This window comes from Alternaria alternata, assembly GCF_001642055.1.
Source record: "Alternaria alternata strain SRC1lrK2f unplaced genomic scaffold CC77scaffold_21, whole genome shotgun sequence".
Classification (NCBI taxonomy): Eukaryota; Fungi; Ascomycota; class Dothideomycetes; order Pleosporales; family Pleosporaceae; genus Alternaria; species Alternaria alternata.
The window spans coordinates 18,944-41,728 of NW_017306210.1; the positions used below are offsets into that span (position 1 = coordinate 18,944).

A 22,785-nucleotide genomic window follows, 5' to 3' on the forward strand; every position below is an offset into this window, starting at 1 on the left:
CCGCCATGGGACGAGACGCTTCCAGATCTGTCACCAGGTACGACGGCCTGCCATTAATACCGGGCCTGGGGCTCTTATCCGGCATCTAAATAAACGGCCACTTGCATGTGCCATGTCCCTGACTCCTGGGAAAGACGGGGCCGCCATGGGGCGATTTGGAAGCAGCACACATCTCTGCCTTGTACCTCACATTTGCTATCCCTCTCCCTTGTGCACTCCTGCCTCATCTAAAAACGCCACGTTGTATTCGTGATGAGCTTGGCAATCGAGTGTAACTACATCATAGGTTCTCATCCTGCGATTCTAAGCGAGCCCTTAGCTCATCACGCGGTGTGTGGATGGCCTCGTTAACCGGGTCCCAGTCCTCAACACTCCTTCCAGTGTGTGTGATATATCCATGTGGCTGCATGACGTCGGAACATGGCGCCGAAGAGGAAAGTCTCGGTGTAGAGAGCGCAAAACGTGATCACTCCTCGGGATCTACAGTACATATTTCGGACCGAAGTAATATGTATAGATACCACTCCACACTGAACATGTGTAAATTCCTTTGTTATTCTTGAAAGACCTCCTCCTTTGTGGGCGTCTCTTTGCGGCGCAGTGCTACAAAGTACGCCTCTCTTGATTCCTGGAGCCAGTCAGTAAAGAACGTCAGTCGCGCAACAAGACGTACCGCGCGTGACGACTCCGGTTTCTCTCGGTACACTTTGGCAAAGAGACGCTTGAGCTTCGTCTCAAACGCCTTTTCCTCTGACCCCTTGTAGTACTTGCAGAGAAAGTGACCGCCAGTCTTCAGTGTATCGAATGCGAATGTCATGGCAGCCATGCACAAGTCCTACAAACATTAGTCAGGCCGCGGCTGGTCGCAGAGACACCTACCATACTACCAGCGTGGTCTCTAAACGCGTTTCCACTCGTGTTCATCAACCTAGAATATGGGTCACTAAGGCTCTTCTTGTAGAAGCCGGCCGTTTGGTCCCAGGGTTCTGACATGTCGCTGAGCACAACGTCCACTGCTCTGCCTTGCCGCGCATCCCTCTCCTTGACCGAGAGCCTTGACAGATCCTCTTGGTCTGCGTCACTACCCTCTGCTAGCCGCCCGATCGGCTCGAGTTCTGCACCGTCTAGATGAGCTTGTCGCTCAATATCAATGTACCCACGTTCCATGTCGTCCAGCTCTTCTTCAGTAACCCCCTCATCCGCCTTTGCAGAAACTTGCCTCCTAAGTCGGCCCAATTCTGGATCTCGGACATAGGCTCGAACCTCGTCCTGGATCACAGGTGAGAGAAAATCGCCTTGTATAGTGGAGACACCTCTTGGTGGTTGTGCAGGTATCAAATCTATACCTATGACGCGACCATCTGGGGCAGTACGATTTGCAGCGACCTGAAGAAATTAAGATGGGATCGCTTGAGCAGATGTGTCCGTCAAACCTGAGACCATGACCCTGGTGCAAATCCCTGGCTTATATGAGCTATATCATCTCAAAAATGTATACAAACTTACAAGATCAACAATGGTTTGTCCGGGTTTGAATAGCTTGTGCTTGCCGTTGAGCTATTGCATGTCAGCGACTGTGCATCTGTCGTAAAGGGAGCCATTACCTCGAGCAACTTGAATGCAGCGCGGCTCTTTAAACCCTGGACTTTAGCTTCTTTGGAGAAGAAGTCCCTGCCTTGACGTGACTTCCATTTGGTCGAAGATGAAGACGAACGACGAGATGAGGGCACATTTCTTGGTTGACGAAAGTCACGGGTCGCACATGTTGAGGCAAAGCAGGCTGATGCTACTGGACGACATGTCGATTCCAGTAGCAAGCTATCGGTGAGCTGCCGGAATAGGCGACGTGATAGCATAGAGGAGGCGCAAAGGTTGAGCCTTCGCCTTCGCCTTTGCCCTCGCAGGTCTTATACATCCTTATCGATAACGGACATGAACAACAGCTCGACAGGTCAGTTGTAGTATTAGCTCTGCAGAAAGCCTCCGGCAGAAGAGAACGCAGCTCCGACGTCGATTTGTTGCAAGCGACACCATCATCATCTTTACTAGAGGACGTCTGCTGTGTTTGCAATGGCGAGCACTCATCGGGGCTGCAAATGAGGTCATCTCCGGATTATTATCGTCTTTGACCTCGGAACCTCGCATCGTCTACAACCTCCACGGCCGATATGTGTACCCCGCTGTCCTCTAGAGTCTAGTGAGGACGCTATCTTAACTGGGTGTGGGGTCGTGTGCTCAGGAAAGTGTATACTCTGGATGCCTTCGTGATATGTGGTGACAGAGCGGTAGCATTCCGGAAGCGAGACGGTTCCGCATGTGACGACAACCATCTCAGACGAACAGAGCGTACCAAGGTCATGAGCAGCATAACTACAGGACAACGACCTGCTGCGTCTCTAACAACAGCTGATATAAAGGGGGTGACTGCGCGCAGCTGACTGTCATGCCTAGTAAGGGGTGACTGAGGCGCAACGCCAGTTTCCCTCGACCTGCCCTTGTGTTCCCCTGACGTGTTGCTATGATGCGCGTCGAATCATTGTGACTTGGGGTCAGCCCTGTGATTCTAGTGGACTCGTAGTCAGCCCCATCAAGGGGCTGACCCCGGGAACAGACGATGACAGGTGTCAACCGGGGCCAAGTATCGAGTCGCGAAAGACCGGGCTGACAGCGAGTACCGTGGTTGTTATAAGCATGTCTGATGGCATTCGTTGGTTGGTGGCGCTAGCCTAAAATCTGCTCCTTCCTCCCGCGGTATCCTCAAATCTCCACTACCAAACCATCCAAACACGACAACACTAACGAGCCGCAATACCCATGACACGCGCGCGAAGACACCTCTACGCACTCATCTGAAAACTGCCTTGCATGGAAGATCGAACCCATTGTGAATCGACAAGTCCTGCTCACCCCATACGGCCGGAAATCTGTCTTCACCTCAGCAACACCAACTTCCGATGACCTCGACATTCCGTCGCGCGATCTTTTCTTTGCTTCGATAGAACCTGTCCCTGTCCGGACAATACACACTGCACTTTCTAGGGCAACAGCGCCACGTTTCCAGTAACGTCGACTTGAGCCATGTCGAAACCATCAGAGAAGCCGCAATCGCAAGCACCCGCAATCATGAGCGACGAACCGGGCAAGGGCATAAAAGTAAGTACAGGACACACTTCTACTCACAAAATGCCAATTGACCCCTCATCGTAGCCCCTCGGCACGCCAGACATCACCAGCCTGCAGCGCATTCGCCAGGTCTTCGCGCAGCCAGTCCTGGCTTCTTTTGTTGCTGGCGGCGTAGCGGGCGCTGTATCTCGAACCGTCGTATCCCCGCTCGAACGCCTTAAGATCTTGTTTCAGGTCCAGAGTGTTGGTCGCGAAGAATACAAAATGTCGGTCCCCAAGGCACTGGCTAAGATGTGGAGGGAAGAGGGCTGGAGAGGCTTCATGGCCGGAAACGGTACCAACTGTATACGCATTGTGCCATACTCTGCTGTGCAATTCAGCGCATACAACGTCTATAAGCGAGTAAGTCATTACTCTTTCCTACAACGTCTTTTTTTTTTTTGGTTTCTCGCGAGCGATTTGCTTCATGAACTCTGCGTCAGGAGGAACAAGGTAAGGGAGGAATCAGAAAGGAGAGGGGTGACGGTAAGTTGGGAAGGACCTGAGAGCCGGAGAAACGGAGAGCGCTTTAGGGGTGCACGAGGACATCAAGGAATTTCAATGAGAATGATGGTAACGGGATTTTCCCCAATTTCTCATAGCTGACTTGCCCTAGTTCTTCGAGAGCGAACCAGGCGCGCCCCTCGATGCCTATCAGCGACTACTCTGTGGTGGTCTTGCTGGTATCACATCCGTAACCTTCACTTACCCGCTCGATATCGTCCGCACCCGTCTATCCATTCAATCCGCATCGTTTTCCGATCTCAAGAAGGAAGCTGGCCAGAAGTTACCGGGCATGTGGGCGTTGCTTGCGAATATGTACAAGACCGAGGGTGGCATTCCGGCGCTATATCGTGGCATCCTTCCCACCGTGGCAGGTGTCGCACCGTATGTCGGCCTTAATTTCATGGTCTACGAGATTGCCCGTACAAAATTCACACGCGACGGCCAGAAGGATCCCGGTGCTATTGGCAAGCTAGGAGCAGGTGCCGTCTCCGGTGCTGTCGCGCAGACCATCACATACCCGTTTGATGTTCTGCGGCGGAGATTCCAGATCAACACCATGAGTGGCATGGGGTACCAGTATGCGGGAATTGGCGATGCTATCAAGCAGATCATCAAGACTGAAGGCTTTAGGGGTCTCTACAAGGGTATCGTACCCAACCTTCTCAAGGTCGCGCCCAGCATGGCTAGCAGTTGGCTCAGCTTCGAGATGACACGAGACCTGCTGATGGGCAAGTTGAACTCGGGCTTTTTGTAGGACAAACAGTCCAACATGACCATTATCGAACCGAACTACAGCCCAGCGCATTTACTTCTCACTTCGCATCACGAGTACTCTCCGGACAAGACGGCAGGAATCTCATGACGAAGAATCTTTTCCGAAAAGTTAGATACACGACATCGTCTACCGACAGCAGGTGACATTGTATAACGCCAACGACAGCCTTGATTACAACACATCAGCATTGCATTTGGGACCGGCACGGCTTGGGGGGTTTTGTTTTTGGGAACCCCGTCCCATGGATATAGCGAAGGCGTTTGACAGGATTGTAGCCATTGCAGGTTGCACAACATTGCATGCACATTTCTATTTTAATCGTTTTAGGAGTCGAAAACGAACTCGGCAAGGAACAATTATGGATGATATATAGAAGCATTCGAGTCCAATGAGTGAACATGGCATGGCTTGTACAATATTGAGAAGTCAGGAATAATGTAACCACTTATACATTAACATCAACTTGTGACACATGTGCATGTAGATTGTTGAACAAATTTGGTATTTGAGATGGTCTACATGACGCTGCTAGAAGATCAGCCCCCCAAGACTTTTACTCTGGATGCAAGGGAAGATGTTACAGTATTTACAAAAACCCTCTATAGCTCACCGTCCTTCCTCAAAGTCTCGTTGCCCCAGGGCTCACTTGTCAAGCAAGTGAGACCGCCTGCTGGCTCACAGCTCTTCCTTCCGCTCAATGGTCCTGGTGATGGTAGCTTGGCACCGCCAGCCGCGTATTCTCGTCCCTGCTGGTTGGCGAGAGCCTCGCCAGCACCTGCCTCTACGTTGAGCGATCCCTTGCCAGATCCACTCGCCAGGCCCTTGTCTCCGGGCTGCGCACCGGTGGTTTGAGCGGCGTGCTTGAGAGCCTTAAGCAGGTTGACTGTTGAGTCGTATGTGAGGTCCTCGTAGTAGTCGTCGTTAATTTGGACCATAGGCGCGTTCGCACATGCACCAAGGCATTCTACCTCTGAGAAAGTGAAGAGGCCATCCGCAGTAGTCTCGCCGTGGTGTACACCCAAGACGTCTTCGCAAGCCTTCATAACGGAGTCACTGTCGCAAAGCATGCATGGGGTCTAGATGCTGTCAGCTGCTGCCCTTGACGCCAAGCATAGAGTCAACCCACAGTTGTGCAGACCTGGACGTGGAACTTGCCCACTGGGTCCCGGTTGTACATGGTGTAGAAAGTCGCAACTTCGTACACACGCATTGGTGGCATCTCCAGTATCCGCGCAACCTCGTTCATGACGCTGATGCTGCAGAATCCGTGCTGGCGTTGTCCCAGGTCGAGGAGCGGCATTACGGCGGCCTTCTTGTACTGCGAGGGGTATCGGGAGACAATCTCTTGGATGAGTTCCTCATTTTGTGGCGTGAACTTGAAGGGAATTTTGAGGTTGTTTTGGGGCGTGTCGCGGTGCTACAGATATGTCAGCTCGGCTTTCAGCGCAAGACACAGAAAAGACATACGACGTTGAGCGAGCCGCTCTCGTTCCATGACGGCCGCGATACGCTGAAAGCCCGCCATTGAGCCCTCTGGAACTGTCGCGAGGCCCGTGGGGCAATCCTGCATGCGAGGGGGACGAGTCTTGAGGCCATGGTGGGTTGTGCTGCGGGCTGGAGGCGATGGCGTCGATTGAAGATGTCAACGATGAAGCTCATCCGAAATGCCAAGTCAATCTACAGGGGCCGTTACAATCAGCCGCCTCTGATTGGCTGCTCTCAACACCCCACTCCATCCGGCCTTGCACGCCTCTTCACTCTTACTCCGCATAGTTCAGGTCTTCTCAAACATCGCTTCATGCTGGATATGATCGATAGTATTACCTGATCGCCGCTCTCCCGAGCATGCATGGGTCTACGAACTCGCTGTTTGAAACACATTACCGCCTCTGCTGCATCCAACCATGCCCAGTATAGCTGAGCCCGCCACGTAGCTATCCCCACCGACACCGTCGTCTTGCATGGTGTCGTCTCTGCACACTGCGGGAGCTTCATTTTTCTCTGGCATAGGCGACATTCTAGCCTGCGGGTTCCTTTGCTGGCAATGTCCCCGTGTTAGCCTGTGAGCGAAAATGGCTCGGTACAGAGCCGCATCGATGCTGATGGAATGCGCCTACGGCGGTCAACCACGTCTGATAAAACTGTGGGTCTGCTAACACATGAGCTGGGAGCACCTCGCGACCTTGCAACTTTTGGGAGTAGCAGTCGGTGGGCTGAGGAACGCACAGGATCTCTCTTTCTGTGCCGTCGTAGGTGGAGAGACACCGCAGACAGTGCATCTGGCCAATCGGCCGCTGCTCGCCTCATTGACGGCGCTCTGCGCGGACGCAGCCGCGACCGCTGTTTGATGAGTTGTACTGATGTTTGTATGTCAATCCGGTGCCTTCACAGGCTTAGAACAGCATCCGCTTCTTCCAGCCTTGTTTCAGAGTCATATGATGCAGCTACGTGTACGAGGCCATCACTCCTGCAGCACTTCACTAGTACATGGGGGCGGTCAATATCCTCGGCGTATAAGTATTAATCACTGCTATCACAACATTTCCTAGTTTTCCTCTCCACAACCCCTCTCTATACCCCATCGTACACTGCCGACTTACCTTCGTGTTCGTCTCTCAGCCCATCCACATCTACGCCCAAGATGTGCAGGTACACAATAACAATACTCGAGTGCGGCCACAAACAGAATGATCATGTCGACACATACAACTGCCCCTACTTCGAAAGAACTAGCGTCAGCTGTGACCGTGAGAACCCTAAAACAAAAGACCGCTGCACGATAAAAACTTGGAATGAGAACGGAATCTGCAGTAGATGTCTCCGCGAAAACGAAGAAGCCGCTATGCGCCGCGACCTGGAGAGGGAGAGAGAATTCAAACGCAGGGAAGCCGCAGAAAACGAGGAGGCTCTGCGACGTGGTGAGAGAGAACTCCTAGAGAAGAACCGCAGGCTAGCAGATGAAAAATGGCGGGCCGAGAAAGAGGCCGAGGAACAAGCCAGGGAGAGAAGTCGTAGAGAACAGGAGAAGAAGAAGGCAGCAGAGGAAAAGCGGCGGGCTGAAAGGGAAGCTGAAGAACGAGCCAGAGAGAGAAGCCGAAGAGAACACGAAAAGAAGATGGCAGCAGAGGAGGCACGCACAAGAGAAGTCGAAAGGCAGAGTAAAGCAGAATACGAAAGACAACTGCAAGAAAGGCTGGACCAGGACATGCAGATCATGATTCAAAAGTCCTTGGACGAAGCCGCACGGAAGAAGAAAGAGGAGGAGGAAGAAATGCAGAGAGCATTGAGAGAGTCTGCAAGATTGGAACATATGGAGAGGAAATACCAAGAAGACGCAGTAGGTTCAGGCATTGAAGATTGGAAGCAGCATCTACTAACCTCACTCCTTCCACAGATCCGATCTACCAGAACAGACGTCTCAATAAGGACAGCTGCGCCGCCCTCACCACCCGCCACTCCACCTATGAAGAGCATGCCACCACCACCACCTCCTGCTCCAGCTCCAGTTCCCAAGCTCGCAGTCGCCAAATCTGCTCCCCGTCCCCCACCAGCACCCAAGCCCGCTACGGTATCCAGGGAAACAAACTACGCCCTCCCTCCCGTCGGCGAACAGAAGATTGGCCGCTTCAAACTAGGTGGCCGCAGCGTGCCTATTCACGAATCCCAAGATATCCCCGACACACCCACAACTTCGGGCATACCCATGTCACCTTCAAGTCCAGCGCCATTTGCGCGTCTAGGTGGTGCAATTGCGCCGTCTGATATGCCCATCATGCGAGAGCTCAAGGGTCAGGTTCCGCCCGTTGTACCAGCAGCTATGGATTCAAAGGCGGGACTGAGGAAGACAGGTGGACCAAGAAAGGTGCCTCCACCGGTGCCGGAACGCATGGGTGTGGATCCCAAACTTGCAGCTCTGCTAGCGAAACAGAGGGCTTGGGAGCCCGAGGACGACGACGAGATGGGTGCAAAGACTGTCACGCCGCCTGAGTCTCCGTCGGGTATTCAAGCACGTAGGTTAAGTCCGGTGGAATTCGACATTAAGCGCAAGTCGGGCTGGAAGAAGGAAGAGGAGTAAAGGTTTCAAACTTGCATATCAGGCGTTAAGCGAGCAATGTTTACGTGATCTCAATTCATTCACGGTATATGATGTAGCACATCAAGCTTATTACAACGTCCTTTTCATCATGGACAGAATATCATCATCGGTTCTGGATGTGTCCTTCTCTGGTTCATGTCTTCACCTGGAATAAACACTAAAGAGGCTTATTCGACGTAGTATTCCCGCTTCAGAAACTCAGCGACATGGTCTACCTCGGCGTATTTAGTCTTGGAGACATCCAAGTTCTGGCGCCTCTGACCGCACTCATCAAGACTCTGACACTGTACTGATGTTAGCAATGCAAACTAGATGTAACTCCGGCTGCGAAGTGGACAGTATAGGTGATGAGTGTACCATATCAGGATCATGCTTAGCGTATTCGAAGAATGCATCGACCTTCTTGATGTAGTCTGGTGTGTTGAGGTTGTTTCGCAACATGCGTAATGAGTCGCTTGCGTATCTGGTAATGTCAGCCAGCCTTCCACTGCCCGTGAGCATACACATACACCTTGACATTTCCATTGAAACCCATGTCCTCCATGACGTTCATCACAAGCTTGGCAGAGACAATGCGGTCGGCATGGTCGAGCTGATCGCCCTCATCGGTGTTGAGAGCTTCGAAGTAGTTCAGCATATGGATGTCGTTTGCCCGTCTATCCCTGATGATCGTTGCGATGATGTCCTTTACATGCTGAAGAGTGTAGGTGACCTTTCCGTCCGTCGTAGAGATTTGCGGTATCTCCGAGTTGTATAGTTTGGCTAGTGACTCTTCAGAATACGCATTGTATCCTTTCCCGAAGTATTCGCTCTGGGGAAGGCGAAGGTAAATGATCTGTACATTCGAGCGTCCGAGAAGTGGAGAGACGGAGACTGTGTGCTCCCCAATCTGGGCCGTCGTATCGTTGGCAACTGCGACACTTTGTTCAGTTCCGTTGCACGTAATCAAGAAGTCTTGCGGTGCCTCACGTGTTGTTGCCTCTGTGAGAGCAGACACAGACTGGTTGTCATCTGCATCACCAGATGACACATCAGACATGAACTTGTAAGCATTTTCGAGACCACGCTCAAGCTCTAGCAAACGAGTGTGATTGGCTGCTTCACCGCCGCTATCTGCAGTAAGAACGATCGTGGTGATGCATTTGAAGACGTAGAGATCGTGGTAGAGGTCTGGATTTTGGAATAGCAGGCTGTCTATGGTGTGAGCGGTAAAGTAAATCGAGCCACTGTGCACATTAAATTTCTTGTTTCACATAATTTTAGCTCTGTAGCTTACCCGACGCACGGCGGAAATGGTGGTTCAGCAGTGGCGGGTAGCGCTGTCACCAAGAGTGTCAACAACGCGGCGAAGAACAAGAAGTAGCGTGGGACAAGCATATCGACGAGTAAGCAGCGCCAGTGCGGTACGATATGAGGAGAGTAAGGGAGATCGATTCGAGAGCGATAGGAAGGTGTTGTTGAAAGGGTGCGGCTGCGGGCGTGAGGATGAGGTTTCTCGTCGCGCCGAGTTGCAATGCTTACAAAAGGAGCAGCCGTGACAACAGCAGGGAAGGCGCGCCAACAAAGCCAACAGACTTCACCACTCAACTCTCAGTTTCTCAGGGTAGGCAGTCACGATTGGGTCTCAGGTACTAACGAGGCTGTAGTCAAGCAGTCCAGTCGTGGCCATCTGTGCGACATCTTCGAGATCCTTAATAGTCTTCACCAAGAGTTGAGCCCATCTTGCAAACAAAAGAAGATAACATTTATTACGTATGTACCAAGGGAATAGTATTAGGAATGAGAACAAGAATGCATCTTGACACCGTGATATCGTAACCTCATTATCATGATCGAAACCATCTTAGAACGCCATATACAAAGTCTCCAGATATAGGGAATAGATGAGTCAAAAATACGGAACACATTCTTTGTGAGCAAACGACGTAGAAAAAGAGAATACATGACAGAAAGAAGACTACTCGAGCAAAAGACGCTATCGGAATATGCTTTGCAAGACACTCTCCAATTGCTTCGCCAGCGGATCCTCAGGCTGCTGACGCCCACGCTCGTCAAACCGTGGTGGGAGTTCAATGGTGGCGTCAGACGCATCAGACCCAGGACTCTCAGACCTATGACGTCTCTTGCGTGCTCTACCAGACTCTCTCGTAATGTCTGATCGGTCGTCATCTTTACGGCGTCTGTGACGTTTGTGGCTGTGGTCGTCCCTGTGTCTATGCTCCCTATCAGAGTCAGGCGAAGGCTCCCGTGACGGCTCCCGCGGGGGTTCCTCTTGTGGGTTCAGGTCAAATTTGACGCTCTTCTCCTCTGTTGGCGTCGGGCTTGGGCTACGCGGTTCGTCTACGGGACCTGTTCTAGTATCAGCAAGGCTATCCAATTCATGGGCAGGCATCGGCCTCAACCCACCACGCGCAGAAGCGAAGTTATAGTGCTCGTTACCGCCATGATCAGGAACTGGAGCACTCACATTGTCACCCCCACGTCGTGGCTGACCATAGTAGGGTTCATGTTGTTGTTGGTGTTGAGGAGCATACGGATTACCGAGATGTAGATCTTCGTGCGGTGGGTTGACAAACTGTGATGGATGATTTGGCTCATATGCGCTTGGAGGGGGAGGGTAATCTGCCGGATTGTACGGAGGGTATGGGTTGTTTGGGTTGTGGTCTACTGGAGCAGTAGGGGGAGGGGGGAAGTAGTTCGATTCAGGGAAGAAACGAGAGTCGTTAGGATGGGCAGTGGATGGCGTGGGACTATCATAGGGGCTGTAGGTACCAGTGGAGTAGGCTGAATCATCCTCGCCTGGTGATGTTGAGTATGCTAATTGCGGTATGGGCGAGGGGTGGACTCACGTCGTCGTTCAGCTTCCTTCTCGGCCTTCTTACGGTCGCGTCGCTTTGCTGCTTCATGAGCAGCCAAACCAGCAACACCAGCAACCGCCGCCGTCTCTGCGACCGTTCGTGCTCGACTCTTGCTTCGGCTCCGACTTCGACCATCAGATGACGAAGAGCTTCGTCGTCTTCTGCTACGGTGCGTACGGCTTCGGTCCCGGCTCCGGCTCCGGCTTCGACTTCTGGCCGGGCGATCGGTGTATACCGGATCACCACCGTACTCTACTAAAACAGGTTCACTCACTGTACTTCCACGCCTGCTACGGCTACGTCCGGTAAGGCGGGAGAGCACTGACCTCGACCTTGAGCGCGACCTTGATTTGGACCGCGATGCCGCCCTAGCCTCCTTCTTAGCCTTGCGTTTCTCATATAGTCCAGTAACAGCTGCGCCGGCGACACCAGCAGCAGCGATTGGCACGCCCTGTCGGATTCGGCTGGGCGATCTTTTGCCCTTGCGCTTTCGAGACTTGCTGCGGCTACGTGCAGCGAGACCGGCTACAGCAGCAGTGGCAAGACCGACTTGCGCTGCTCTGTTGTTACGGTGCTCAGGATCTAGGTGTTTGCTCGTGCTACGAGACCTACCCCTGTCAGATCCAACAGCTGAGACGGACCTATGTCTTCTTCGGCTCTTCCTAGAGCGTGATCGACCTCCGTGACGCGACCTGCTTCGGTGGCGGTCTTCTATGACCGTGACTGTCTCCTCTTTGACCGCCGTCTTGTTCTTGTTCCTCTGTCCAGCGGCATAGGCGAGGGCTCCAACACCAGCGAGAGCGGCAAGCGTGCCCAACTCCTTTACTCGAGACTTGCTGCGGTGACGAGACTTGCCGCGTCGGCTGCCCCTGCCTCGCTCAGAAGAAACAGACCGAGATCTATCACGGTTGTTAAATCTATCGAGGGCCACAGCACTCACAGCACCCAATGTGCCGTAGCCAAGGGCATTCCCGATGTTGCCTCCAGCGGCTTCACCCTTCCTCTTGCGATGATGTCTGATGATCTGTCCTGCAGCAACTCCGGCAAGAGCGCCCGCAGCAACATCACGCTTAGTTCGGGTCTCGCTTCCACCCCACGTGTCTTTCTCTTTGTGGATGTAAATATCATCGTCGCTGTAGTAGTTCTTATCTCCCCATCGATGATCATATTCGCGCTCGTCGGCGTATCTCTCGTCGTAACGACCACCTCGGTCGATTTCCTTGACCCTGCGCTCGTAGTAATAGTCTTCCTCGTGACGCGGACGAGCGACCTGTCTGTCTTCTTCAGTAGTGCGCTCAACAAGCTCATAGGCTGGTTCTTGAATGCGCTCGCGGATGATGATGGGTTGCGGGGCCTCCTCCCGAATAATAATAGGTTGCATCTGCATCTGCATGGGCTGGGGGGCTTCATTGCGGATGTAGATGGGCTGGGGTGGTGGTTGGGGGATCGGCTCGGGGCGGAAATACTCAGTAGACCTCGAGTACTTCTCCAGTTCATAGGGCTGCTGTTCGCGTGGGAAGATTTCCCGGTCGCGCTCGTAGTCGCGGGAGATGCGAATCTCGGTTCGGGCGGGCGACGGGGAGCGCTCATACTCGCGCTGAATTCTGTACTCGGAACGCTGAGGGGAGACTTCGCGCTCGCGTTCGGTGTAGTGGTAGTGTCTCACTTCTCGAGCAGGCTCTTGATGACGTTCAATGACATAATCTTTGACGGAGCGGCGGTCTTCGAAGTCGTCGCGGCCACGGTGGACGAGGCGCATCTCGGATTCGTACGTGTCTTCCTCGAGGCTGTGGTCGGGCACCTTGTAGCGCCTCACCGTGGTATAGCCAGCGCCGCTTCCACGCGCCGACGTGGTGTCCCACTCGCGCTCGCGCTCGCTTCTCTTGTAGATGACCGACATGCTGCGGCGTGGGTTCGTGGAAAGTCAAGTAGTGGGGTAAGTTGCAGTGTGGTGAGAAGTGGTGCAGATGGGGACGAGGACAGGACAGGAATGTTTGTAGACTCTGGCGTCTGGTGCTCGCCTACTGAGCCAGTCGCTATGAGTCGCTGCGTTGGGTGACTGCGTACGGCTGAGCGAGGGCGGCTGGCGGGTACTCGCAGGCGTCGATCGCACGTTGGCGGGCCTGGGGTGATTGGCGAGCGTGGTGATCAACACACTCACTATCGTTGGGGATGCGCGATGCTGGTAGCACTGCGATAGCAAACGGAGGTGGGGTAATAAGAGGGTGAACCGGAGTAGGGACGAAGACGTCAAGTGTCAAGAATAGCGGAACCCGTCAGAAGACTTGATTCTGGCCTGCCCAGAGGCTGGAGGAGGTACCCTGGGGATGACGTCAAGGCCACTGCGCACCACCTCAACTGATTGCACGCTGCACCATGTGTGCCAAAACCACTTTTCTCCGACTAAATACTGGCATAGTCAGGCAGTGCACATCCGACGAAAGTCTGTCTGTCTATCTGTCTGCCTCACCCTCTTTGCAGACAAGATGGGCTCACCGCGCCGTCGCAGCCCTACCATCGAGCCACGACGGGAGCGCGCGCATCGCACATCATGCGAACCACTGCCTGCAACTTGTCACATTCGCTAGAAGTTTCTTTTTGTGGGAACATAGAACTCACCGGACATTGCGCCATCACCTATGCGCATAGCCCCGCATACGGTGAGCGCTCGAGCATGTGGACGGTGCCCATACTGCCCATGGCCTTTGCAGTTCGAGCGGCTGACAACGACTCATGCCGCTGACTGCGCCTCCGCTGCCAACTCTGCTGCCTGTGACTCCACCATAGCCAAAACCGTGATAAAGACACGACTTGGGCCCAACTTGGAACCTAGCTGCAAGACAAAACTTTCCTGCGGTACCGCATGCGAAGCCCAAAAGTGAAGCGACCCAATACACCAAGGGTTACCCTGCAAAACTCATGTACAACGCTCCGGAAGACCGTCTTCTTGACGCCATCAACGGGAAAACGCATCATTGAGGCTCTTGACGGTTTTTTCCCTTGACCGCAAACTCGCCGACACCTCTGGGTAGTGACTGACAAGACGTCTGCCCAACGTATTGAGCACCTTGCGGCCTTGCGAACAATAACCCAGAACCTCGTACAAAAGGCCGTGTTTGCACCCGACGTACTTCGATCGATGGAGACGTACATCAGAGTGCTGTAAAGATCGAATCAGTACCTAACAGGCTTTTCCATGCAAATATCTGTCCACTGCCTGAAAGCCCTTGTACACGCTCTCACGACCACCAGATAGCAAACACACATTCCTGCAATCGCGCCGTGGAAGGCTCCCTTTTGGTCCGGTGAAACGGCTCATCATGTCTTTCGAGGTGACCACATCTACCTACGCGTTAGCACACTGAAACCAGCTGCATGATGACTATTGGACATGTCTCAGCTCCCCTACACGACTCTGCGGCTTATGCGACCCTCCATTCACCGGAAACACAAAGTTGCCGGTAGTTCGAGACGGATACTATCTAATCCATGCGGCTTCCCGTGTGTGCTTGCGTAAAAGAGGGGTGACAGTGGGGGCCAAGTGGGTGCACAAATCTACTTTCAGTCTGAACGGACAGTGAGTTGGAGCCTCACTGTCAAAGGCACATGGACGTGTGGAGAGCAAACGAGTTTCACATATTAGTTGAACGACAACCATCATGTCTATACGTGGTAGTACAAAAACAAACGTGTGTACTGTCTCCATCCAAATTAGCCCAAGAGCGACCCGGTGCGCGTCAAAGCCATCCCAAACGCCGCGTGGTACAATGTATTCTTCCAACCAAATAGCAATCTACGCTTTTCTCCTGCTCTATCAAACGATACCATACACTCTCTTTGCGATGAAGTAGCAGAGGAGACCGAAGGTGATGAGGCCTCCAGTAATGGCCCAAAACCAGTTGAGATTCTCAATGTCTTGACCGGGAACGAGACTAAAGCTGGTTAGTATGTGATTATACCAAGGCCGGGCGACTTGACTCACCAGTTCATACCCCAGATACCCGTCACAACATTCATTGGCAGGACAATCGTTCCGAGCACTGTAAGCTTACCCAGAATGTCAGATGTCTTTTCTTGACGTTCGTTCATCCTGATGTTGATCTGAGCGAGATAGTTGCTGTGAGCACGAGAGAGGAGGCTGAGAAGCGGGTTAGTTCATGGGTCTATAATTGTTCAAGTTCAACTTACTTCTCGTAGTGCCCTAGATTGCCCGTCATGGTTACAATGTGATCTTGGATATCTCCAAGGTACATGCCGATCTCATTGCGAGGTGCAATGTCCCACTGCTCGTTGCAGCGCTTCGCGAAACCCTTGATGACATCGGCCTTGTTACCCAACAAGCGGTAGAGGCTCATAACCTTCTTTCTGCATTCTCCAACGCGTCGCAACATGTCTCGGCCACTTTCCTGCTGCGACTTCACCTCGGGAGGCTCGTCGTAGTGCGGATTGTTGTAGCTGTATGACTTTTCTTTCTCAGCTTCCTGTTCCTCTTCGCTCGAATGAAGTCGCAGTATAGCCTCGTCAATATCATCAACCTCTTCTTCGATCTTCTGTATCATAGGCGCATAAGCATCGGTGACATCATCGATAATGGCATACGAGATCCAGTCGGGAGATAGAACAAGGTAATCTGAGAGTTGACGAATACGGCGACGGACGTTCGCAGGATGCGGTGTCATAGAGAAGTGGAAGCTTATTACACCTTCTCTGAACACAACAACATACAGGTTGACAGGCTCTAGATAGTCTTCACTGTTCTCGTCCTGCTCAAAGGTACGGTAGTTGATGAAGTAGTAGTGCTTGAAAAGCTCGACCTTCTCACGTTGCTCTTGCATCAGAATGTCTTCTGATGTCAATGGATGGATGCCAAACGTCTTAGAAATGACCTTCATCTCAGTCTCCGTGGGGGACATGACATCCAACCACCAGGCAGGCCGTGGGCCATAGCGCTTCGGCTTCTCGGCTTCAGGCTGATCATTCTTGGGGGCGTCTGTGGGTCGGGGTGTAGTCGAGCGGGTTTGCTCACCGGAAGAATACTTACCCTCTGCCTTCGAGGTTGAACGCGTTGTTGTCCGAGAGGCGTATCCGTTGGGGCCTGCGTGCAGCATGTCATCCTCCGTGTCTGAAGAATCACTATCGTCGTCCAAAATTGGCGGGTCAGGGACGAAGAGGTTCCTGAAACTCTGTCCAGGTTGCAAAAGTTCGCTAATGCTTTGAGAGTGAATTGTGTTGTCGAAAGTCTCGTTGAAATAGGTGAAGCGGTAGGGAGCGTCGCTGTCCTCGCGATGCCAGACGCGTCGCCTTGGTCGGAGACGTCCTTCTACCATGAGCGGCTCACTAACCTTGCGCATGCGCATGCCCTCAATAGTCCGCTGCTCCTTCTCCTCATGTGCCCAAGCTTGTAGAACATCGAGATTGGGCCAGCGACGGCGTCTTCGGCGACTCGTTGGCTCGCCAGTCGTAGGAGCGTTCATGTAATCTTCGTGTCCCATCTCAGACATAGCCTCGTGTGGGAAGCAGACGTCTTCAAGCCCAGAAGTCGTCATACGGCGTCTGAAGTCGCCGGGACCAGGAGGCGAACCCGAGTGACCATCCTCATCGATATCGATGAGCGCATCGCGAGACGGACTGTTGGCTCTTCCCGGGTCAGACATGTGGTCTAGATCTGTCGGGAGCATGACATCGTCTAGGCCACTGGCGGCCTCGAAGGCAGGGCTGGTGGGAACAGACGGGGGGTTGTTGACATCGTACTCGTCGAGGTTGGTCGCAGAGTGGTGGTGTTGCGTGAACAGGTCAGGCCTGTGTTCGGGCGTGGGCATATGCTTTGGGCTCTTCATGGACGTCTTGCTTCCTCTTCGGGGTTTGCCGCTGTTGGAGCCATAGCTAGTGCCTGTCCTGATGTCGCGCTGAGAAGAGGCCATCAGGGGCGTTCTGTCGTTCGCATCTTCGTCGGCATCACTGTCTTGGATCTCTTCAGGGGTATGCGACAGCCGGGAGCGGCCATATGAGTCGGATGCTTGGAGGCGTTGGGGTACGTTGGCGTTGGACTGACTTGCCCTCGGCTGGTACATGGACGTTACAGGTACGCTCGGTCTGCGCGTTCGGATAGTCGGTTGTTCTCTGTGATCCAAGAGCGCTTCGCTCTCGAGGCTCGTGTTGCTGAGGTTGCTGTGGGTGCGGTAAAAGCGGTTGCTTCCTCGCGACTGGCCATGGCTGGCGACATTTGCCAAGCTTGGACGTTCATCCATCGAGTCGCCTTGTGCCAGGTCGGCTCCCGCAGCAAAGGACTGACGCCGGTTGCGCCTCTTCTTTCCGCCACGGTGAGTCTTCTTCTTCTTTGGTGGCGCAGATGAAGCTTCTAGCCCTGGACGCGACGAGTTGTCGGATGCTGCAGCAGCCGCGGACGAAGGGCCTGGATTCGATGCCATTGCAGGGCAAGCGCGTATCAAGATAACAATGGCAGATCTAGTGCTGTATGACAAGGAGGTGCAGCAGTGAGGAGCCACTGGGATGTAGACACGAAGGCGGTTGGGCGAAAAGCGCGTAAGAAGTGCAGAGTGTGGAGTTCCTGCGATATTCATCTTGAACCTGGCTGGCAGTGACGTTATTATTGGATGTCCGTGCCCAGGATGTGGGTCTAGCCCCAGTCTAGCCTCTCCAACTTTGCTGTTCGGCATGTTCGCATGTGTGAACCATCAGGTGGATCTCACTCATGCCAATGCCCTTCAAGCTTTTCACAAACTCTATCATGTTGCACTTCCATCCCGACTCCGATTGCCATGTCATCTCAGCATGAGTCTGGGGGCTGCTCAAGTACCTAGGTAACATCAGTCGCGTGCTCAATAGCCCGATTAGGTCGCGCCGGGACATCGCAATCCTGCATGTCCCTAGCGTTTTGATTCGACGCCATTACGCTTGTTCTTCCTACTCCGTCCTCTAACGGTAATTCCATGCGTCACTAGTCGTCAATAGATTGAAAGGAGCAAAGGACATCTCTCGATCCAGCACCACACGCTGTATATGCATCATACCCCGCCACTCTACCATATCGAGTGGCGCAGCAGTGAGATAACGGCTTGATTCATCATTGGTAGCTCTACAAAACATATCGAAAACTGGGCCCGTAGTTTTCGACGCCTACTCTTCGTTTGCCTTCACCGCGCGCTGCCGCCTCTTGCAGCGTTCCATACTTGCGATCTAGTTTCTTGTTCTCCCACACAAGAATAGTCCTCAGCAAGAGAGACAGTAGGCAGAACAGAAACATAAACCCTGCGCATATAGACTGGCCTTTCACATACAAAGGTCCCTCAGATGTGGGGTACAGCCTGTGAAGGTGGAGGTACAAAGTCAGTGTATGTCTCACATGTGTTTCGTACAGACACAACTTACCTCGTTCCTAACAAAGGTCCACATTGCCCAACCAGGTTCAGGATGACAATACCAAAGCCTCTCCTCGTATCAGAGCCCTGATTGTTTGTGACCCATGGAAGAATATTCCCAATAGCTGGGAAAATGCCGGCAGCAGCCAGAAAGACTCCAAAATACCTGGCTGCCACGCTCTTGGTTGTAGCCAGAATCACATATCCGATTCCTCCAATGGCCGTAAGTATTGCGATCGTGATGCCGCGCTGCTGTGTCCGGTCTGCGATATAGCATGTAACTATAACGGTGATAAAAGAGAGGAAAAAAGGTGGTGCTGTCAACCCCTGTGCGTTGACACTCGAAAACCCCATTTCTTTAAGAATTGTGGGCAGGAAGACCGGCAAGGATGAGAATGCGACGTTTCCACTGAAGTACATAAGCTGTTGTTGATGTCAGTTAAGCACTATCATTTCAAGTCCATGGACTTACACCGAGGATCCAGCCTTTCACATCCATCAGCCCCTCCAGAATCTCTTTCCAGTCGATGCTTCCGATTCTGGTCGCGGCGCCAGCCTGTGCCACACCACGAGCTCTCGCAACCGCCTTCTCTTCCTCTGTCAAGAACTTTGCCTTCTCTGGGCTGTCTGGCAGAAAGAAGAACGCGACTGCGGACATCACCACTGTCGGTAATCCCTCCACCAAGAACAAAACTCTCCACTTTGCCATTCCGGGGTTACCACTGGTGATACCGTATGCCAACGCGCCTGCGAAAGTATTTGCCAATCTAAAGGCGGGCATATGAAGTCAGTACATGGCTCACTTGCAGTTTGTAGACAAGAATCACTTACGGAGCGGCTGATAAAAATAGTCCACATCTTAGCCCAAGTTCGTGCCTCAAATAAAAGAACGAGAGTAAGAATGGGACACCAGGACCATAAGCGATTTCTGCAGCTCCCATGATGAATCGGCATGCCATCATTCCTCCCCACGAGGTTGTCGCTGCTTGCACGGTCGAAACGAGGCCCCAGACGAAAACGCAGCCCGCAGCCCACATATGTGGGGGTATCACTTTCCACATTATCGCGAGGAACCCGAAGACGATATAGGAGATATAGAAGATGGTCAGAAGCCACTGGTACTGCGGACTACTGAGACCAAGATCATCTTCCATCCCTGCGATACGGGCGTTTCTGGTACTCGACGTTAGCAATGACCTCAAGTGTTAGATTCGATTTCGTATACCCAATGTTCGATCTGTCCAAGAAAGCGAGCAGATATAAGGCGGAAAGCAACGGGACGATGTGCGTGTCCAACTTTCGTCGCACGCGCTTCTCGACTACTGGGTCGATTTCATCTGCCACTTGCGCGGCTGGTACTGCTTCGATATCTCCATTGTCTTTGATCGATTCGATCTTCTTCTCCCCATTCTCGTCCTTGGGTTCGGACTCTTTCGATGTGAACAGCCGCATTGTCGCTGGCGCGCAATCTCAGTCTCTCTTGGAATAAAGCACAGCAGGCAAAAGCGGAACATCAGCAGGGGAGCGGAAGTATAAGCACTCACAAGACTCGTGCCGAAAGGCTTAAAAAAGTGCCGAGATCGGTACGACTACACCACACAGCTTCATGATAGGCGTGTATAGTAGCTGCTTCGGGAATAAGGTGTGACGATGTGGGGTGTGGGTGGGGAGATCGACATTGGGGTTGAGGTCCTTTGGGCGGAACTAGGCCCGCACACCGGATTGCGGCCGAAGTCTATGTACGAAATCCTCAACGAAGTAGAGTCACCGTCTGTAGCGTAGACCAATAAATGGGTCCTTACAATCGTCATTGGTGTTAGGGTCCTGTGGCGAGATAAATGTAGTGTCATGTCACTATGCAACCGGATAAATTAACCATGACCACGATGCCCAATTGGGAGGACGCTGAATTCATGTAGACGACAACCATCTACCATTTCATCAGTAGCACGGCCAATCTCCTCTGTGGTATGCTTTTCCAGAATAGCTTCTTTAGTGCATCTTTGTCACAGTCACAGTAGAGGATTCTACATAGCCATTACTACGCCAACAACATTCCAGAACAAAAGAGAACTCACTGGTGAAGACATGCCCTTCTTCACATGCCAGAGCAAACAAACATTCAATACTCTGGTCGACCTGAATACTCGTCCCCATTTCGCGATGCCCTCTGTCAAGGCTTGGTGCATGTGTCGAATTTGTAGTCTAGTTTGTATACTACAAGAGGTATGTGTGTAGAACTGGGTACTTTGGTTGCATCCTGCCTGCGTGTATGCATTCGTACGTTGGACATACGGTATTATCGGGAGAATCCTGGGCGTTGGCACAGGCAGGCTATATCCTGCTATTGAAAGACGACTCGTTATCGTCTTCTAAATTGCGATGCTTTGTGAGCCTGAAGTCATGTAGGTGGTGGCGTAGAGAGTGCGGTTTCGTCTTCGATACATTCTTTTCACCATTTATCGGTCCCTGCGTCGAGTGAATCCCAATTCACCGGCGATTCTCCTTGAGAAAACGGGTCTGAAGAACTCCAAGATCAAAGGCTGATGCCGTGCCATGGCCGTGAGTATGCTGTATGGGAACAGCTCGTAGTACGGGTAAATAAAGAGTGGCTTAAAGTAGCAGAGTCGTATAGGATAAGAAAGACACTAATTGCGTTTGAGTCCTGGCGAAGTTTATGAGGTTTGAGTGGAGTCTGCTTACCGCTAGCCACGTGTGAGGAAATAAGGCAAGAGCGAAGCAGAGTATTGTCCCACGCACGTCTTCCTACTGTTGCTCGAGTGGCATCTCAATGGTCAGTACAGTACGAGAAATTCCAAGGATACTGGTATCCATTGAACAGCTGCCTTGAAAGCATGCCTATAGGTCTTTACACAATCTTACACTAGTACTCTCCATATCCTAACGCCATACGAACTCCTTATAAAACTAGATCACACACGTTTCCTTATTCTTATATAGCAAGGTGCGTCATAGTCTGCCCTTGCTTAACCTGCGGACCCAACGTCGGTAGCGGCTTGTACTTCTGCTGTTGCACTGGTGTCCTACTCGTTCCTGGCAACGTGTTTGTCCCCGGATAAGGCTTCTTTGGATCCGGCTTCTTCTGCTCGACAGGCGGTGTAAACGGCTTTGGCATACCGGGCTTAACCGCTGCCTTCTTGGTCGTTGGGTATGTGGGTTTCGGCATGTTGTTGGTGTCTGGAAAAGCCTTTGGAAGAGTCTTGTTTGGTGTGGCTCCGGGACCTTTGAAGGGTGGAATGGATCTCGTGGCTCCACCAATAGCTTTCTGACCACCACCTACGAGGCCTCCGGTGGCCTTTGTGGCGTTGCTTGTTACGTTGCCCACTGTGCTATTTGCGCGACCTACAACTCCCCCAGTGACTCTGGAAGCGCCGCCTGCTACACCACCGACGGTCTTCTTCGCTCCTCCGATTGCGCCATTGACTTGGTTGTTTCCCGGGTACTTCTTTGCGCCTATGGGTACTCCACTGGTAGTCGGCTTGTTGCTCGCAGGGGTCGAGTTCGAGCGCTTGATCGCAGGCTTTCGTGCTGTAGAGGGGAGGGCTTTGCCCGTCGGTTTGTATGTTTGTCCAGTGATTGCACTGCCATAGTTCGTTGCTTTTTTCTCGATCCCTAGACGCATGTCAGTGAGTCTTGAAGAAACATACGTGGCCGGGCAAGATAAGGGTCAACATACCGTTTCCTACGCTCCTTCCGCTATTCTCAATCATGTCTCCAACCTTGATAAGTGCATTCCCTCCATATTCGCCCGCCGTCTTCTTTCCAGCGTCTACGAAACCCTCCACTGAGTTCCAGATGATATTTGAGATGAAGCTCGTCATTCTGCAGATCGTATAGCAAGCTTCAGATTTCAATTGTGATCGAAAACTAGGTCTAAGGAAGAGCTATGGTAGTATCGTAAGAGAGCTCCCAAAATCTAGACTGCCGGACCCCAGACCATGATGGCCGATGATGAATACCTCTAGCGCCACCACAACTTGAACCGGT

At 52.5% G+C, this 22,785-nt stretch overlaps 9 protein-coding genes across 9 annotated transcripts; 2 read left to right on the forward strand and 7 right to left on the reverse strand.

Annotated features, from left to right (window-relative positions):
• Window positions 1–88: 88 nt before the first annotated feature.
• Window positions 89–1,856, reverse strand: CC77DRAFT_1098056 (FtsJ-domain-containing protein; the record flags this gene model as incomplete). Its single annotated transcript, XM_018529927.1, has 6 exons — window positions 89–628; window positions 674–835; window positions 880–1,386; window positions 1,434–1,460; window positions 1,507–1,557; window positions 1,605–1,856. 6 exons carry the CDS (start codon window positions 1,854–1,856, stop codon window positions 554–556), a joined length of 1,074 nt encoding a protein of 357 aa, XP_018381850.1. The 3' UTR covers window positions 89–553.
• Window positions 1,857–2,704: 848 nt separating this feature from the next.
• CC77DRAFT_374152 (mitochondrial carrier) lies at window positions 2,705–4,457 on the forward strand. Its single transcript, XM_018531417.1, has 3 exons — window positions 2,705–3,153; window positions 3,208–3,525; window positions 3,779–4,457. The coding sequence occupies exons 1-3, from the start codon at window positions 3,079–3,081 to the stop codon at window positions 4,421–4,423; spliced, it is 1,038 nt and encodes a 345-aa protein (XP_018381851.1). The 5' UTR covers window positions 2,705–3,078; the 3' UTR covers window positions 4,424–4,457.
• A 494-nt stretch (window positions 4,458–4,951) lies between these two features.
• CC77DRAFT_1023792 (hypothetical protein) lies at window positions 4,952–6,063 on the reverse strand. Its single transcript, XM_018525731.1, has 3 exons — window positions 5,912–6,063; window positions 5,571–5,861; window positions 4,952–5,520 (listed from the first exon to the last, which is right to left on the reverse strand). Exons 1-3 carry the CDS (start codon window positions 6,038–6,040, stop codon window positions 5,044–5,046), a joined length of 897 nt encoding a protein of 298 aa, XP_018381852.1. The 5' UTR covers window positions 6,041–6,063; the 3' UTR covers window positions 4,952–5,043.
• A 1,223-nt stretch (window positions 6,064–7,286) lies between these two features.
• CC77DRAFT_1064896 (hypothetical protein) lies at window positions 7,287–8,519 on the forward strand (the record flags this gene model as incomplete). Its single annotated transcript, XM_018528768.1, has 2 exons — window positions 7,287–7,781; window positions 7,839–8,519. The coding sequence occupies 2 exons, from the start codon at window positions 7,287–7,289 to the stop codon at window positions 8,517–8,519; spliced, it is 1,176 nt and encodes a 391-aa protein (XP_018381853.1).
• Window positions 8,520–8,613: 94 nt separating this feature from the next.
• Window positions 8,614–10,216, reverse strand: CC77DRAFT_373195 (hypothetical protein). Its single transcript, XM_018531416.1, has 5 exons — window positions 9,817–10,216; window positions 9,510–9,766; window positions 9,050–9,452; window positions 8,898–9,003; window positions 8,614–8,824 (listed from the first exon to the last, which is right to left on the reverse strand). The coding sequence occupies exons 1-5, from the start codon at window positions 9,915–9,917 to the stop codon at window positions 8,708–8,710; spliced, it is 984 nt and encodes a 327-aa protein (XP_018381854.1). The 5' UTR covers window positions 9,918–10,216; the 3' UTR covers window positions 8,614–8,707.
• CC77DRAFT_373194 (hypothetical protein) lies at window positions 10,217–13,536 on the reverse strand. The gene is made up of 3 exons (XM_018531415.1): window positions 11,390–13,536; window positions 10,947–11,339; window positions 10,217–10,880 (listed from the first exon to the last, which is right to left on the reverse strand). Exons 1-3 carry the CDS (start codon window positions 13,296–13,298, stop codon window positions 10,516–10,518), a joined length of 2,667 nt encoding a protein of 888 aa, XP_018381855.1. The 5' UTR covers window positions 13,299–13,536; the 3' UTR covers window positions 10,217–10,515.
• A 1,858-nt stretch (window positions 13,537–15,394) lies between these two features.
• CC77DRAFT_1023797 (magnesium transporter ALR2) lies at window positions 15,395–17,963 on the reverse strand. Its single transcript, XM_018525732.1, has 2 exons — window positions 15,596–17,963; window positions 15,395–15,547 (listed from the first exon to the last, which is right to left on the reverse strand). Exons 1-2 carry the CDS (start codon window positions 17,824–17,826, stop codon window positions 15,484–15,486), a joined length of 2,295 nt encoding a protein of 764 aa, XP_018381856.1. The 5' UTR covers window positions 17,827–17,963; the 3' UTR covers window positions 15,395–15,483.
• Window positions 17,964–18,197: 234 nt separating this feature from the next.
• On the reverse strand, window positions 18,198–20,434 carry CC77DRAFT_1023798 (pantothenate transporter liz1). Its single transcript, XM_018525733.1, has 6 exons — window positions 20,322–20,434; window positions 20,003–20,234; window positions 19,609–19,950; window positions 19,250–19,544; window positions 18,788–19,200; window positions 18,198–18,723 (listed from the first exon to the last, which is right to left on the reverse strand). Exons 2-6 carry the CDS (start codon window positions 20,227–20,229, stop codon window positions 18,495–18,497), a joined length of 1,506 nt encoding a protein of 501 aa, XP_018381857.1. The 5' UTR covers window positions 20,230–20,234; window positions 20,322–20,434; the 3' UTR covers window positions 18,198–18,494.
• Window positions 20,435–21,730: 1,296 nt separating this feature from the next.
• On the reverse strand, window positions 21,731–22,619 carry CC77DRAFT_1034023 (hypothetical protein; the record flags this gene model as incomplete). The annotated part of the gene is made up of 2 exons (XM_018526838.1): window positions 21,731–22,410; window positions 22,475–22,619. 2 exons carry the CDS (start codon window positions 22,617–22,619, stop codon window positions 21,731–21,733), a joined length of 825 nt encoding a protein of 274 aa, XP_018381858.1.
• Window positions 22,620–22,785: the final 166 nt, after the last annotated feature.

Coding starts and splice junctions, on each gene's coding strand:
- CC77DRAFT_374152 (XM_018531417.1), top strand. CDS start 3,079: ATGTCGAAACCATCAGAGAAGCCGCAATCGCAAGCACCCGCAATCATG. Junction 3,154..3,207: donor AACCGGGCAAGGGCATAAAA/GTAAGTACAGGA, acceptor CCCTCATCGTAG/CCCCTCGGCACGCCAGACAT. Junction 3,526..3,778: donor CATACAACGTCTATAAGCGA/GTAAGTCATTAC, acceptor GACTTGCCCTAG/TTCTTCGAGAGCGAACCAGG.
- CC77DRAFT_1023792 (XM_018525731.1), bottom strand. CDS start 6,040: ATGGCCTCAAGACTCGTCCCCCTCGCATGCAGGATTGCCCCACGGGCC. Junction 5,862..5,911: donor AGAGCGGCTCGCTCAACGTC/GTATGTCTTTTC, acceptor ACATATCTGTAG/CACCGCGACACGCCCCAAAA. Junction 5,521..5,570: donor ACGTCCAGGTCTGCACAACT/GTGGGTTGACTC, acceptor GACAGCATCTAG/ACCCCATGCATGCTTTGCGA.
- CC77DRAFT_373195 (XM_018531416.1), bottom strand. CDS start 9,917: ATGCTTGTCCCACGCTACTTCTTGTTCTTCGCCGCGTTGTTGACACTC. Junction 9,767..9,816: donor CCATTTCCGCCGTGCGTCGG/GTAAGCTACAGA, acceptor TAATGTGCACAG/TGGCTCGATTTACTTTACCG. Junction 9,004..9,049: donor TTCAATGGAAATGTCAAGGT/GTATGTGTATGC, acceptor TGACATTACCAG/ATACGCAAGCGACTCATTAC.
- CC77DRAFT_373194 (XM_018531415.1), bottom strand. CDS start 13,298: ATGTCGGTCATCTACAAGAGAAGCGAGCGCGAGCGCGAGTGGGACACC. Junction 11,340..11,389: donor GAAGGAAGCTGAACGACGAC/GTGAGTCCACCC, acceptor CAACATCACCAG/GCGAGGATGATTCAGCCTAC. Junction 10,881..10,946: donor TAACTTCGCTTCTGCGCGTG/GTGGGTTGAGGC, acceptor CAGGTCCCGTAG/ACGAACCGCGTAGCCCAAGC.
- CC77DRAFT_1023797 (XM_018525732.1), bottom strand. CDS start 17,826: ATGGCATCGAATCCAGGCCCTTCGTCCGCGGCTGCTGCAGCATCCGAC. Junction 15,548..15,595: donor ATGACGGGCAATCTAGGGCA/CTACGAGAAGTA, acceptor CCATGAACTAAC/CCGCTTCTCAGCCTCCTCTC.
- CC77DRAFT_1023798 (XM_018525733.1), bottom strand. CDS start 20,229: ATGCGGCTGTTCACATCGAAAGAGTCCGAACCCAAGGACGAGAATGGG. Junction 19,951..20,002: donor TTGGACAGATCGAACATTGG/GTATACGAAATC, acceptor GTCGAGTACCAG/AAACGCCCGTATCGCAGGGA. Junction 19,545..19,608: donor CTATTTTTATCAGCCGCTCC/GTAAGTGATTCT, acceptor GCCCGCCTTTAG/ATTGGCAAATACTTTCGCAG.